Source organism: Cynocephalus volans, chromosome 14, assembly GCF_027409185.1.
Source record: "Cynocephalus volans isolate mCynVol1 chromosome 14, mCynVol1.pri, whole genome shotgun sequence".
In the NCBI taxonomy this organism is placed as follows: domain Eukaryota; kingdom Metazoa; phylum Chordata; class Mammalia; order Dermoptera; family Cynocephalidae; genus Cynocephalus; species Cynocephalus volans.
In genome coordinates, this window is record NC_084473.1 from 31,017,251 (window position 1) to 31,032,962 (window position 15,712).

Below are 15,712 nucleotides of genomic sequence, written 5' to 3' on the forward strand. Positions count from 1 at the left end.
TCTAAAATAAACCATTTTAAAGAATAAACAGTACTCATTTCATTGTGTACATTTTAATTTTATTTTTATTTATATTTATTTATTTGGTTTTTGGTGGCTGACGGGGATCCAAACCCTAGACCTTGGTGTTACAACACATTTTAATTTTAAAATGAATCTCATTGTCATCCATCAGGCTGGTAAGAAGCAGAATCAGTGATGATGGAGAGCATTCATATAATGAACGTAGAGGGAAAAACCTTAAGAGAGGAAAGCCCCATAGTGGGGCTTGCAGTACTCAGGAGAAATAAGCGGTACTTACAGCTAAGATGGTTAATATATTTGGTATTAAGGAGTCTTGTTCAAACTCATGGCTTTGTGTTTCTTTTCTAGCCAACTAAAGCTCTTAGGCCTTTTGACATTATGAAATAACATGATGTTAAAGGATGAAGAATTCAGCATGAAAATAGCTCATATGTTTCATATAGGTCTGCTTTTCATGACAGTGTGAAAAGTGCATCTGGCAGTGCTGATGAACTGGAATCAGAATCAGATTGCAGGAAGTCTTTTTTGAGGCAGCCAAATGACAAACAGGTTGATCTCTCTGATGTTCTTGCTTTCTATATGAAAATTTGCATAGCCCAGAAAAGAGCTTTAAAAGTGTTGTAGTAGCAGAAGATCCAGAATCTCAGGATTTGCCAAGCATGCTACTAGATATAAAAGAAATAACGGTATAAAACATTGGCCTTGTCTTCATGGAATTTTTAATTTAGCCAAGATCAGATAAATTTATGAAAATGTAAATACAATACCAGGCAGTTTAGACTACAAATTGATAGCACAGATAAATAAATCTGCTAGTTGCTAAGAAAGAAAGAAAATATTTAGGACTGAGCAGTCAAAGAAGACTTTGTTCATTAAGGGAGGATTTGAGTTGGGCCTTGAAAGACAGATGGAGTTTAGATAGAGCACAAGAGCCTGAGCAAAGGCAAGGAGATGGGAAAGTGTAAGCTATGGTAGGCGTCTTTTATCTGGAGTGGAAGATTTGTTTAGTGCGGTAGTGAGGCTTAGGGAAAAATAGATTTGAGACAAATTTTAAATGTTTTACAGAGCAAGGACGTGGGATTTGGACTGCTGTTCCACTTCCACTGGGAATAATTTATAGATTAAAATTGGAATTTTAAATGTATTGTCATTTAGTACTGATTTTTTAAATAAATACTGTTTTTTAGTAGATCATTAGAAAGGGGGAATAGTTATTCTTTTTATAGTATTTCTTTGTTCCTTGCTTTGTAATGTCAGCCTGACCTGGGTGGGCATCATCCGTTTTGGCTTTAGCATAGGCAACCAGTTATGCACTTTCAAGGATAGCTCTGAGCTGGCTTTGATTTCTGTGTGGAAAGTGCAGCTATCTGAAAGCTCCTTTGTGTTTTAAAAGGGATCCTAGTGACCTTTGGAAGAAGATTATTTGAAAGGTGCAGTGATAAGAATGAAAAGGAAATTTTTTTTTTTTAAAAAGATGACCGGTAAGGGGATCTCAACCCTTGGCTTGGTGTTGTCAGCACCACGCTCAGCCAGTGAGCTAACCAGCCATCCCTATATAGGATCCAAACCCGTGGCCTTGGTGTTCTCAGCACCACACTCTCCCGAGTGAGCCACAGGCCAGCCCAGAAATTTATTTTTAATAGAAACAACACTCCAGGGCCTACCCCGTGGCTCACTTGGGAGAGTGCGGTGCTGGGAGCATCGAGGCCGCGGGTTCGGATCCTATATAAGGATGGCCAGTGCGCTCACTGGCTGAGCGCGGTGCGGGCGACACCAAGCCAAGGGTTACGATCCCCTTACCGGTCACAAAGAAAAAAAAAAAAAGAAAAAAGAAACAATACTCTAGATCCCCTTTGACTGTGTTACAAGATTTTCTTTGCTACTTTTCTGGGGCATGAAGAAATTTGCATTTAGTGGGAAATTGTTCGATAAGTAAAATAATAGGTCTCTCTCTCTCTCCCTCCCTCCCTCCCTCTCTCCCTCCCTCCCTCCCTCTCTCCCCCTCCCTCCCTCCCTCTCTCTCCCTCCCTCCCTCTCTCTCTCTCCCTCTCCCCCTCCTCTCTCTCTCTCTCTCTCTCTCTCTCTCTCTCTCTCTCTCTCTCTCTCGTCTCCCCCCCCATAGCTTGTCATAGTATGAAAATTTACTTTTTAGTGTGAGTTAAAGTGATATCACTGACTTTTTCATTTCAAGCAGGTAAATGAGTTTCCTTGAATGTTAGTATGAGTCTGTGCATTAGCTCATGTGGTGTTTCTGACAGTGATGTTCTACCAGGGCTTGCAGAGCAGCACCTCTTAATCTTTGAGTGCCTCCCTTTTGTCCTCAAAATATTTTCTTACCCTCCTTATCAACAGTTACTGACATGGATTGATTCTTTAATTTATAAAACATTGTAACTATAAATAAAAGATATTACTAGAGTTTATTTTAGTATTCACAATAACAAAATATTGAATATATGAAAAATTATACACTTGTAAAAGGTTACTGGCTCAGTGAGTCACCTTTTATAGATTTTGGTCAATGAGAGTTGAGAAATGAGATAACTTTTCTTAAAACTGCCACACAAATGTTATCAATCACATGTAAGTGGTTTCTGGCCTCTGTTTTGATGTGTAAAAGTGATGGAAATTTCATCTCATCTACAAGTACGTGGTTGCAAATGGCATAAGGTTCTTTAGCTTGTCCTAATTCTGAAAACAGGGCTAGCTGAACACACCAATATTTAATAAGCTTATTTTTCAAACCCCATTTGGATTTTAGCCAATACTTGTAACTGAGTAAGCTGATATTTCATCAAATTACTATAGTTGATAGACTCTGGGTTAAAAATAAATGGGCTTTAAAAAGATAGTATTTGCCGGCTGTAAATTCTACTTATATGATGTGCCTCATATTCGTAGAACTAAAGGTGACTTTAAACTTCACATGGAAATGCAAATGGCTAAGAATAGCTCAGGCAGTATTGAAGAACAAAGCTGGAGGACTTATAATGACAGATAACAAGACCTATTATAAAATCATACTAATTAAGATAGTGCTTATCAAGTTGTGGTCCTTGGACAGCAGCATCAGCATCAACTGGGAGCTTGTTAGAAATGGAATTTCTCTGGCTGCACCCCAAACTCTATTGAATCAGTGTTAACTCTGTATTTAAATAAGATCAAGGACTCTGTGTTTTAACAAGCTCTCTAGGTTATTTTTTATCACTTTAAAGTTTGAGAAACACTGAATTAAGATATTTTGACACAAGGAAATACAAACCGGAAACAGATCCATACACATAGAGTTCATCTGATTTATGACAAAGGTGGCATTGCAGTATTACTGGTACGGATAATTTATATGTCCCTATGGAAAACAGGTATCTTAACCCCTGTGTCGTACTATATACAAAAATCAACTGCAGACAGATCAAATATCTAAAAGTGAAAAACAAAACTATAAAGCTTTCAGAAGAAAAATATAGGAGGACATCTTTGAGAACTTAAGACAGTCAAACCGGACAATAAAACTAAGTAAAAAACAAAAAATGATAAACTGGACTACATTAATATTATGCACTTCTTTTTTATCAAAAGATACCACTGATATTTGTGAAATGACCAGTGCTTGGCCAGCACATAGTATGTGTTATATAAGTGTTTGTTAAATAAGAATAAGTAAATAATATATTACCCCCCTCCAACAAAAAGACAGGAAACTTGTATCCAGAAAATATAAAGAATAAGTACACATTAACAAAAAAAATTCTGACTGCCCAATAGAGAAAAACTTCCATAGGCAAAGGACTTCCTTAGGGACTTAATGAAGAGACATCAAAGTGATCATTAACATATAAAAAGGTACTCAATTTTATTAGTCATTAGAGAAATGCAAATTAAAATCGTCATGGAATACTGCTATATAATCACCAGAGTGGCTAAAATGCAAAAAATAGTATTGAGTGTTGCACGGATGTGTAGCAACAAGAACTCTAATATTTCTGGTAAGAGTGGAAAGTGGAATAACCACTCAGAAAACTGGAAGTATCTATGAAAGCTAAATGTATTCATACTCTTTGACTCACCAATTTCACTCCTAAGTCAATACTCAATAGACATACTTGTCCATATTCACCTAAAAAACATGTTCTAGAATGTTCGTAATAGCACATTCTGAGAGCACGTCTAGAATGTTCATAGCCTATTTGTAATAGCCCCAAGTTGGAAACTGCCTAAATACCCATTAGCAGTAGAATGGTTAAATAAATAGTATATTTGTGCAATGGAATATTATGCAGCAATAAAATGAACATTCTACAACTATATGCAACTATGTGAATGAATCTTTCAAACAAAATATTGAACAAAAGCCAGACATAAGAGTACTTTATGATTACATTTGTATAAAGTAGAAAAACATGATGGACTTAGAGAAAATTATATTAAGTGAAACAAGTCAGGCACAGAAAGAGAAATACCACATGTTCTCACTTATTTGTGGGAGCTAAAAATTAATAAATAAATAAACACACAAACAAATAAGGGGTGGAGGGAAGAAGACAGAATAACCACAAAAATTCCTTGAACTATTTAAGCCAAATGCACAGATACAATGGCGGGGGGTGGGGTGGAGATGAATGGGTAATGGGGCATGAAAATCAAGTACAATGTATTTTGAGAAGTAAAAATTTTTTTAAAAAGTAGAAAAACATGCACACTGATCTGTGGTACTGGAAATCAATATAGTGGTTACCCTTTACAGGGGCAGGGAAATGACCAAAATAGAGAAGAAGGGGGAATATTGGAATTCTGTTTATTGGTCTGGGTGCTGGTTATATAGTTCTGTTGAGTTTGCAAAAATTCATTGTGCACTTTTCTCTCTATATACTGCCTTAATAAAAGAAAAAATGGATTCAGTAACTATTTCTTTGTCACATCAAAGTAAAAAAATACATGGAAATAATCATGTAAGGCATTCAAATTCATTGTCAGGTGAATTCCAACAGTCATTCTTTCATTATTTTGAAAGAACAGTATCTCTAAGAAAAGGAATGTCAATATATCTGTTTTTCTTAACACATTTTAACAAAACTAAAATCTCTTATGTAAAAGTAAATAATTTCACTCTGACTGTTAAAATATTCATTCTAGTTCTTTTATAGATGTATTAAGTTAATTTAAGTGTTTGAATGTATCCTCCATATACTCTAGGTGAAGATAAACTATGAAGTTCCAAACTTACCAACTATTGTATTAGTGCTCTGCTTGGGAAGAACTTCATTTATTTCTTTGAGCCTATCAGTTCTAGAAAGCATCGAGATGCAGGATGGTTCACTCATTTTTATATGAAAAAAGTAACAATTTTTTGCAAAAAGCACAGAAGCATCAATCACAGATGATTAATCTTAACAAAGAAATCTAACAATTGTGGTTGTAAGATGTTGCTTTGCCTCCCATGGATTTGTCACCCCTTTTCCCCTGGGTGACAGAGCCACCAAAGATTACTCAAAGCCCATCTCTTCTGAGCAGTGAGAAGCCCTGAAAAGGGGTTAAACTCCCGGAACCCTCAAGAGAGAGGCATTCCTTCCTTGGGAAATTAACCATGAATTGGGGTTCTCTTCCCGCAATTATTCTACAGAACAGGAATTTTCAGGAAGAGAGCATAGGTGGGGTTTTCGCTAAGTATAGTTTAACAAGTTTAACAATAGAAGCTGGTAACATTCAGTAAGACAAGCAAGGTGACATTCCATAGTGCAATTTGCAAGAAGTTAAGCTGATCCACCAACTAAAGCTTGATTTTAGCAAACATTCTCTTCTTACAGCAATTTCCCAGTATCTTTACATATCAGCCAGTGACCTGTCTGTCTTTGAGCCAGCAACCTTGCTATGCTACAATTCTTTATCTTACAACAAGAGACTATAACCTGGGGAAAATTTCCTGTCTCTTGCAAGGTTAACATTTGAAACTGAAATGTTTTGGAAAACCAGGCCCTGTGAAATACATTTGCTTTATGTATACTCCACAGTAAGAGGTTCTCTTGTACAACACAGATAAATAGAACAGTTTGCTATAATAATGTGGAAACAGTTATTTTCAAGTTAATGTGATCTGAACATTTCACCAAATATCAGGGTGGCGCTATGAAATATACTGATGTCTACAAAAATATGATTTAGTCATAGTGGGATGTCATTTGAATTTTTGTCACTTGGGAAGTATTCTAATAAATTGAATATTTGTGCAGCTTATTTCTGTGCACAATTACTGTTTGCCAGTGCACATAGCTAGCTAATATTAGATGTTTTAGACTTTAAGATAACTAGCAACAATGTGTTTTCATGGGTGAGTTGGTAAGCCATTTACTGGCAGGGTGAGCTCTGCCCTTATACTTAGGTGGAGTGGTCACAACTTCATTTGTGTTTTAGATGATTTGTCCTCTAAGGGAGCTCTTATACATTTTGGTGGGAATGTATATTAGTACCACCATTATGGAAAACAATATGAAGATTTCTCAAAAAAACTGCAGATAGAATTTACCATATGATCCAGCAGTCCCACTATTGGGTAGATATCCAAAGGAAAGGAAATCAACTTGTTGAAGGGATACCTGTACTCCATGTTTACTGTGGCTCTATTCTCAATAGCCAAGATTTGGAACCAAGCTAAATGTCTACTGGTGGATGATTGGATCAATATATAAGATACTGAAGACATTCTTCAGTGATACCACTATCCAGTCAGTTCCTTCTTTAAAGTTTTTCAAATGTCTGTCAGATTGAATTTTCCTTTCGGTGTTTAGTGAGAATGTTTTGCTTGACCTTCACATAAGTCTCAGGCAAACCTCTTGTTCTCATGCCAGCGTAAAAAACAGCTTGGCTTTTTGTTTTTGAGGAAAATATTTCATCTTTTTGGTGTGCAAACCTTTGTGACAGCTTTCTTAAAACTGAGCTTTCACTGTGACAAGCCTGTGGCCTGAGCTGATTTGTGTTTCACGCTATTGTAGATAAATTGATCAGTATGGTTGGGAAGTGAGTGCCATAGCCCGTGCCCAGAATGGAGAGTGATTTTCTGTTAAGGGTGACAGAGAAGCCATTAGAGGAGGAGAGATCCTGCAGGGGGCCAGATGTGCTTTTCAGTGTGTACTCTCATAGGTGTCATTAAGCTTGACCTATTCATATTTAATGCTCACAATTGTGTGATAGATGGGAATTGTTATTCCAATTTTAGAGAGGAGGAAAGTGAGACCCAGAGAGATCAAATAACTTTTCAAGGCTGGGTAGCTAATCACGTTACTTAGTGGAACTGGGATTCTAATAAAGCTTTGGCTGACTTGGGAGACCTTTCCCAAGGTCTTACGGTGCCAGATCTTCACTACTTTTCTATCTTGTTGTCATGAAGTTTCAAATGATAATCCCTCTTTATGAGAGGAAAAGAAAAGGAAGATGTTTTCATGTGACCCACTGTAGGTAGTAGAATCTGTTTTACAGATTTACCTGAGAAAAGTTCTTTCCTTTGAAAATTCTTGAGATCACATTTTACAACAAAATCTGCTAGTGTTGCACATTTTAAAGAATTAGTTTTTAAATGTCTTTTATTTCATTATTCATATCTTTATCACGTCATATACACCTATTTATGTTGATAAATTCTTTTTGTAGGCTTAAGTTAATGGAGGCTAATGACATAAGGTTGTACATTAATTTTGTGAACTGTATTTCAAGGAGATAATATTTTAATTTGCAAAGTTAGTTATAGAAGAATAAGATTACCTAGTAGACATTGCATTAGATTGTAAGTTCTGCGAGGGCAGGGACCTTGCCTGTCTTGTTTGCTGCTCTGTCCCTGGGGCTTAGTGCTCACTGTCTTGTACAGAGTAGATGCTCAAGTGAGTTAAACCAACAAACTTCAGGAAGACCCTATTCTTTTGATTCTCCTCCTCTTTTATTTGTGTATTTTTTGCCTATTCCTCCTCTTCCACTGTCTCCAATGTTTTTTACTGAGTCCTCTTCTTACATCGTTCTACTTTCTGATGTTTCCTGGGTAGTATCACCCACTTCCAGGAGGTAATCATATCTTAATTTAGCTATTTAAATAAGCACAAGTTCATTTGGAGAAAGTATTATAAAACAACCTAAAGATGTTATTTTGGTCAGGAGACCAATTGTTAGTACCTGCTTTTGCTATTAATGAAGGCATGACATTGAGCAAGAGATTAAACCTGCTGATGCTTCGTATTCCTCTTAATTGTGAGGGGGTTGGTCTAGAATAGGGGTTAAAATTCAAATGCCGGGCTGGCCCCATGGCTCACTCGGGAGAGTGCGGCGCTGGTAGCACCGAGGATGCGGGTTTGGATGCTATATAGGGATGGCCGGTGCGCTCACTGGATGAGCATGGTGCAGACCACACCATGCTGAGGGTTGCAATCCCCTTACCAGTCAAAAAAGGAAAAAAAAATTCAAATGCCTATAAGGGCCAGGCAGATAATACGTGAGTGAAGTGAGCTGAGCATAGTACAGTAAGGAGTTGTAGGGACGGTGGTATAGTTTGTGCTCCATTGAGGTCTTCTTGCTAGCCTTTAATGGAATTTGGAGTTACAAAAGAATTTGATCAAAGACAAATACTTGTGTTATCTTAGCCTAATAGTTCATAGAGTTGGCTGCTCTTGAGAATTGCTTGGGGAGTGTTTTTAAAAACACCGATGCCCAGATCCTGCTCACAGAGGATTCACTTTTAAAAAAATAACAAAAGCTTCTCGGGTGCTTCTAATGAGAAGCTAGGTTTTGAATGATTATTTGGATTCTGACTAGGATGTTTTCCACCTGACTTTAGGAAACAAGCAAATGCTCAAGGATGCCATCAACTTTCAGACAGATAAACAGTGAAAAAGAGACAATATGAGAGTTAATAAAAAAAGACATGCACTACCACAGGTATACGTTGTATAAGGAAATAAAATTCATTCAATGTAAACAAATAAACCCTTTCTTTGCAGTGATCTTTAATGAAATTTATTTTTGGAAATGATCACCCAGAGACAATATTGGATTCTAAGTCATCATCAAAGAGAGCTTAAATTATGTTCATTATACCAAGCAGTCCCTATTTATTGTAAAACATGTTGTCCCTGTTTTCACTCATCCAAAACTTTCACTATATTTCTCACTACATTTGTTGTCATAGTGAATGGATTTTACTACGTTCTCTGAATTGATGGCAGTCACAGCTTTCTTTGGAGTTAGGTTTCAGTATGTGCATATTCAATGTTTGGTCATAGGCCAGTCTGTCTTAAGATGCCCTATCTAGGAAAGCATTGTAAGTAAAATTGGAGACACCCTACCCTAACCAAGGTCAGAGAGCATTCTCACATGTTTTAGAATGGTTTTCTGTAATACAAATTGAAAAAAAGAACTTTTTTGCCATTGTTCTCTGAGAAGATCTTCAAATCTGCATTCAGCTATATCCTGATATTTGTGGAAGAACTTATTTTATCCTATTCAGAGTGGGGTCACCCACCCAGCTTAGCCCTTGTTATTGTAAACTTTTAAATTTATTTTTCTTCCATCAGGTTTTGCTTGCACAGCCCAAGTTCTGGGCCATTCAGACATCAGCCTTGATCCTCCGGACAAAACTTGAGAGAGGAAGCACCCGCCGAGTGGAACGGGCAATGAGGCAGACACAGGTAGGAATTAATGTTGCAATTTTTGTTTTTCTTCCAATTCTCTTTTGCTATCAATAAGAATAAGTATGTTATAAATAAAAAAATGAGATGGCTTATGTTTTACTCACTTTGTTTTTATTTAGAGTGTAGGTTCTAGAATTTGCTGCTTGGCTCCAAAACCCAGCTTTGTCACTTAGTCGTTTTGTGACCTCAGTATTGAACCTCCCTAAGTTTCCTTTTCATCATTTGTAAAAGGGGTGATAATAATAGCAATTACAGGTTTATGGTGAGCATTAAAAGAGACAATATAAGAATTAATAAAAAAAGATATGCACTCCCACAGGTACAGGTTGTATAAGGAAATAAAATTCATTCTAATGCAAAAATACTCTAATGAACTAGCCACATGTAAAATTAATCCTCATTCAGGCAACATTCTCCATTTAATACTAATGTTTCTTCCTGTCCAATGAGTCAGTAGCTTTTATTCTCTTTTACAGATTTTCTGATAAACTACCCATGATACAAATTGATTACCAAGAAAAATTGAAAATTTTACAAAAAATGTAGGATTTCATAAAGTCAATGTCTTAGTCTATTTGTGCTGCTATAAGAAAATACCTGAGACTGTCTAACTTGTAAAGAACATAAATTTATTTTCTCACAGTTCTGGAGGCTGAGAATTCCAGGAAGTGCTGGCAGGTTCGGTGACTGGTGAAGGTCTTTTCCTCATAGATGGTGCTGTCTAGGTGTTCTCACCTGGCAAAAGAACAGAAGACAGAAAACATATTCCCTCAAGCCCTTTTATGAGGATCCTAGTCCCATTCATGAGGGCTCTTCCCTCATGCTTTCATCACCTCCTAAGGGCCTCACCTCTTAATACTTTCACATTGGCCCTTAAGTTTCAACATATAAATTTTGGGGGACACATTCAGACCATAGCAGTCGATGTAAGCAATATTTTTAAAAATTTATTTTTATTTTGAAACAATTTCAAACTTACATAAAAGTTCTAAGAACAGTGCAAAGAACTCTCATATAGCCTTCACCATGAGTGCCCATCCAGGTTTTATCAGGTGCTATAATAAGGTCTTTTGTAGCAAAAGAATCCAAGCGCAGCATATAGCTGTCATGTCCTTTCAGTCTCCTTCAATCTGGAACAGTTCCCCAGTCCTTTTCTGACCTTTATGAGTGATGTTTCTGAAGATGACTGGCTAGTTATTTTGGTGTCTGTCCTTCAATTTGCGTTAGTCTAATGTTTCCTCATGATTTTATTCGGTTATACAACTTTGACACTAATATTACAGAAATGTTGCTGTAGGGGGTTTCAAGATGGCGGCGGCTGCGGCGGCTGGCGCGGAGTAGCTGAGGTGGAAAAGGTGGCCACTGGGCCTCAGGCAGCCGGGAAACTTGTGGACCTTCCTCTGGCCATCTCTTAAGGGAGGACTGCTGCTGCTGGCCGGTCGTGGGGGCTCAACGCCACTTTGCCCCCGGCAGGAGAGGCTGCCTCATTTACAGGCAACAGCTTTGAAGTGTGGAGCAGGAAAAGAACTGATTCTTAGCTGCAAAAGCGAGTCTTGAAACAGGGAACACGGCGCCAGGGCTGCTGTGGATGCAGCCAGGATCCCGGAGGCTGGGGCCGCACTGAAGGCGGCTAGCTGCCCTATTCAGGATTCGAGGTTTCAGGCCGGCATTAAAGAAGATTCCTGGGAGCGCCCGAGCGGCGCCGCGACTGAACAGCCCGAGGCGGCAGCGCCGAGAACACGGAAGGCAACAAACCAGAGACAGAGCGAGCGCCCGACCTGGCACAGCACTGTGAGTGATCCCTGGCCCACGCGGCTCCCGCCTGCACCACCAGGCCACTCACTGCCCCGGTGCTGCCTCCATTTTCCCAGGTGCGGGCAGCTCCGCCCTGCTCGGCCATCACTGAGCCCATTTGCTTGGCCTGGCGCGGGGCTTTCCGGACCCTGCGGGCCGACCTCCTCTCCCACTCCCTCCGCGGTTCTCTGGCGGGGCTGGGGGTGTGGGGCATCCCGACCAGTGTTGGGAGGGCTAGAAAGTACGGGCGGGCCGACTGTCACTCCACCACACCCTGGACTCCGGCCCCGGTAAACTTCCTGTTACTGGGAGGCAGATAACATCTCTGCGACCACCAGTTTGGAAAAAAGCCTAACGAATTTCTGGTTGGGAATAGTGTGGTAGGAGAGTTCCCAGGTCTGCTTGAACCTGCCGGAGAGCAGGCTGCAGGCAGGCACTAGACTCGGTTTATACCGGGGGGATACAAAGGTGAACAAGACCCGAGAAAGATCTACACAGTGCTACAAAGGCACCCAGAGAGACCGGTTGTCTGTGCCTAGCAGAAACCTGATAGACTTCCTGGGCGAGTCGGTGCTGAGCAGGGTCTTGAAGGCCCAGCTGATAGACGAGGGGTGCAGAAGACACGCCCCAGCCCAGCACAGTGTGCACAGAGGGGGGAGACTCGACAGAAACCACACACCCGGTGGGGTCGCCACTGCACGATCTAACAGCCTGGGCCAGAGCACACGGAACGGGGAGAAGTCCTGTACAGAAAGTGAAAGCTCAACAGAGATCACACACCCTGTGGTACGTGATCCACCAGCCCAGCAGAGTACAAGCTGACCAGAAAGGTGGATCCCCGGAGAAGCCCAAGACCCGAGGCAACCCCACACACAAGACACTAGAGGCCAACTGAGCAGTCACGGCGGGAGCCATACCAAATTGGCAACCACAGCAACATCCTAGTTAGTCATTAGTCTCAAACCGGTGGACTGTGAAACCCCCTGCCACAATGAATAAACACCAAAAAAAAGACACCAGAAATACAAAAAATCAAGAAAGTACACCACCAAAAGTTAATAAATCTCATACTCTAGATCCTATAGAACAAGAAGCCCTTGAAATAACTGACAAGGAATTTCGAGTGATAATTCTAAGGAAACTGAATGAGATACAAGAAAACTCAGCTAGACATCATGATGAAATGAGGAAAAGTATACAGGATCTGAAAGAGGAAATATACAAGGGAATCAATGTCCTGAAAAAAAATGTAGCAGAACTTGCTGAACTGAAGAAATTATTCAGCGAAATAAAAAACACAATGGAGAGTTTAACCAGCAGGCTTGTCGAAGTTGAAGAGAGAACCTCTGAACTTGAAGATGGGCTGTTTGAAATAACACAAGCAGACAAAAAGAAAGAAAAAAGAATCAAGGACATGGAAGAAAATCTGAGAGAGATATCAGACAACCTCAAGCGCTCAAATATCCGAGTCATGGGTATTCCAGAAGGGGAGGAAAATGGAGATTCCATTGAAAACATATTCAACAAAATAGTGGCAGAAAACTTCCCAGGTATAGGAAAAATCACAAATCTTCAGATCCAGGAAGCTCAACGATCTCCAAATGTATTCAACCCAAAAAGGCCTTCTCCAAGACATGTCATAGTCAAATTGGCAAAACTCAGAGACAAAGAGAGAATCTTAAAAGCTGCAAGAGAGAAGCGTCAAATCACCTATAAGGGAGCCCCAATCAGGTTAACATCAGACTTCTCATCACAAACCCTAAAAGCTAGAAAGGAATGGGATGATATTTTCAAAATACTAAAAGACAAAGATTGCCAGCCAAGAATACTCTACCCTGCAAGGCTATCCTTCCGAAATGAGGGGCAAATAGTATATTTCTCAGACAAACAAAAACTGCGGGAGTTCACTACCACAAGACCACACTTACAAGAAATCCTCAAGGGAGTACTGGGTTTGGTTCCCGAAAAATAACTACCACTGCCATAAAAACCTAAGAAAAATCTAAACCCGCTAGTACAATAAAAATGGCATTCATGAAGAGAAAACAAGCTAACAAAAACACTATCTACAACCTAAGGAACCAACAAACAAAGAAACCAAACAGTAAATCAGAAAGCAAGGAACAAAAGACACCTAAGACAACCAAACAACCAATAAAATGCTAGGAATAAATCAACACCTTTCAATAACAACTCTTAATGTTAAAGGCTTAAATTCCCCAATTAAAAGACACAGACTGGCTGACTGGATCAAAAAGCAGGACCCAACTATATGCTGCCTACAAGAGACCCACCTCACCCATAAAGATTCACACAGACTAAGAGTGAAAGGATGGAAAAAGATTTACCATGCAAATAGAAAAGAAAAACGAGCAGGAGTGGCTATTCTTATATCTGACAAAATAGACTTTAAACTAAAAACCATAAAAAGAGACAATGAGGGACACTACTTAATGATAAAAGGACTGATCCATCAAGAAGACATAACAATCATAAATATGTACGCACCCAATGTTGGAGCAGCCAGATTTATAAAACAAACTCTATTAGACCTAAAGAAGGAAATAGACACTAATACCATAATAGCAGGGGACCTGAACACTCCACTGTCAATATTAGACAGATCATCTAGGCAAAGAATCAGTAGAGAAACACAAGATCTAAACAAGACTCTAGACCAATTGGAATTGGCAGATATCTACAGAACATTCCACCCAACAACCTCAGAATATTCATTCTTCTCATCAGCACATGGATCATTCTCCAGGATAGATCACATATTAGGTCACAAATCAAGTCTCAATAAATTCAAAAAAATTGGAATTATCCCATGTATCTTCTCAGACCACAATGGATTAAAACTAGAAATTAATAACAAACAAAACTCTGGAAACTATACAAACACATGGAAATTAAACAGCATTCTACTTAATGACATATGGGTCCAAGAAGAAATCAAGCAGGAAATCAAAAAGTTTATTGAAACTAATGAAAACAATGATACATCATACCAAAACCTGTGGGATACTGCAAAAGCAGTATTGAGGGGAAAATTTATTGCATTAAATGCTCACTTCAGAAGAATGGAAAGATGGCAAGTGAACAACCTAACACTTCACCTTAAAGAACTAGAAAAACAAGAACAATCCAATCCTAAAGTTAGCAGACGGAAAGAAATCATTAAGATCAGAGCAGAACTGAATGAAATTGAAAACCAAAAAACAATTCAAAAGATCAACGAATCAAAAAGTTGGTTTTTTGAAAAGATAAATAAAATTGACAAACCATTAGCATGGCTAACAAAAAAAAGAAGAGAGAAGACTCAAATAACAAAAATTAGAAATGAAAAAGGCGATATTACAACTGATTCATCTGAAATACAAGGAATCATTCGAGACTACTATAAACAACTATACGCCAACAAATTTGAAAATCTGGAGGAAATGGATAAATTTCTGGACACACACAAGCTCCCAAAACTGAACCGTGAAGACGTAGAAAATTTGAACAGACCAATAACAATAAAGGAGATTGAAGCTGTTATCAGAAGGCTCCCAACAAAGAAAAGCCCAGGACCAGATGGATTCACAGCAGAATTTTACCAAACATTCAAAGAGGAATTGACACCGATTCTTTACAAACTATTCCAAAAGATTGAAACGGACGCAAATCTCCCAAACTCATTCTATGAAGCAAACATCATCCTGATACCAAAACCAGGTAAAGATATAACCAAAAAAGAAAACTACAGGCCGATATCCTTGATGAATATAGATGCAAAAATCCTCACTAAAATACTAGCAAACAGAATACAGCAACACATACGAAAAATTATTCATCATGATCAAGTGGGATTCATCCCAGGGATGCAAGGTTGGTTCAACATACGCAAATCAATAAATGTGATACACCATATTAATAAACTCAAACACCAGGACCATATGATCATCTCTATAGATGCTGAAAAAGCATTTGATAAAGTTCAGCACTCATTCATGACAAAGACCCTCTATAAGTTAGGTATAGAGGGAAAGTATCTCAACATAATTAAAGCCATATATGACAAACCCACTGCCAATATCATCCTGAATGGGGAAAAGCTGAAAGCTTTTCCTTTAAGAACAGGCACTAGACAAGGATGCCCACTCTCACCACTCCTATTCAACATAGTGTTGGAAGTACTAGCCAGAGCAATCAGAGAAGAGAAGGAAATAAAGGGCATCCAGATT

At 38.8% G+C, this 15,712-nt stretch overlaps 1 protein-coding gene across 2 annotated transcripts in view; it reads left to right on the forward strand.

Annotated features, from left to right (window-relative positions):
- TTC27 (tetratricopeptide repeat domain 27) overlaps positions 1-15,712 on the forward strand; it is a 187,133-nt gene that overhangs the window by 57,528 nt on the left and 113,893 nt on the right. For both annotated transcript variants that reach the window (XM_063078276.1, XM_063078275.1), the window contains exon 10: positions 9,573-9,686. In XM_063078276.1, the coding sequence (XP_062934346.1) occupies positions 9,573-9,686 (114 nt within the window). The remainder of the gene's footprint in view (positions 1-9,572; positions 9,687-15,712) is intronic.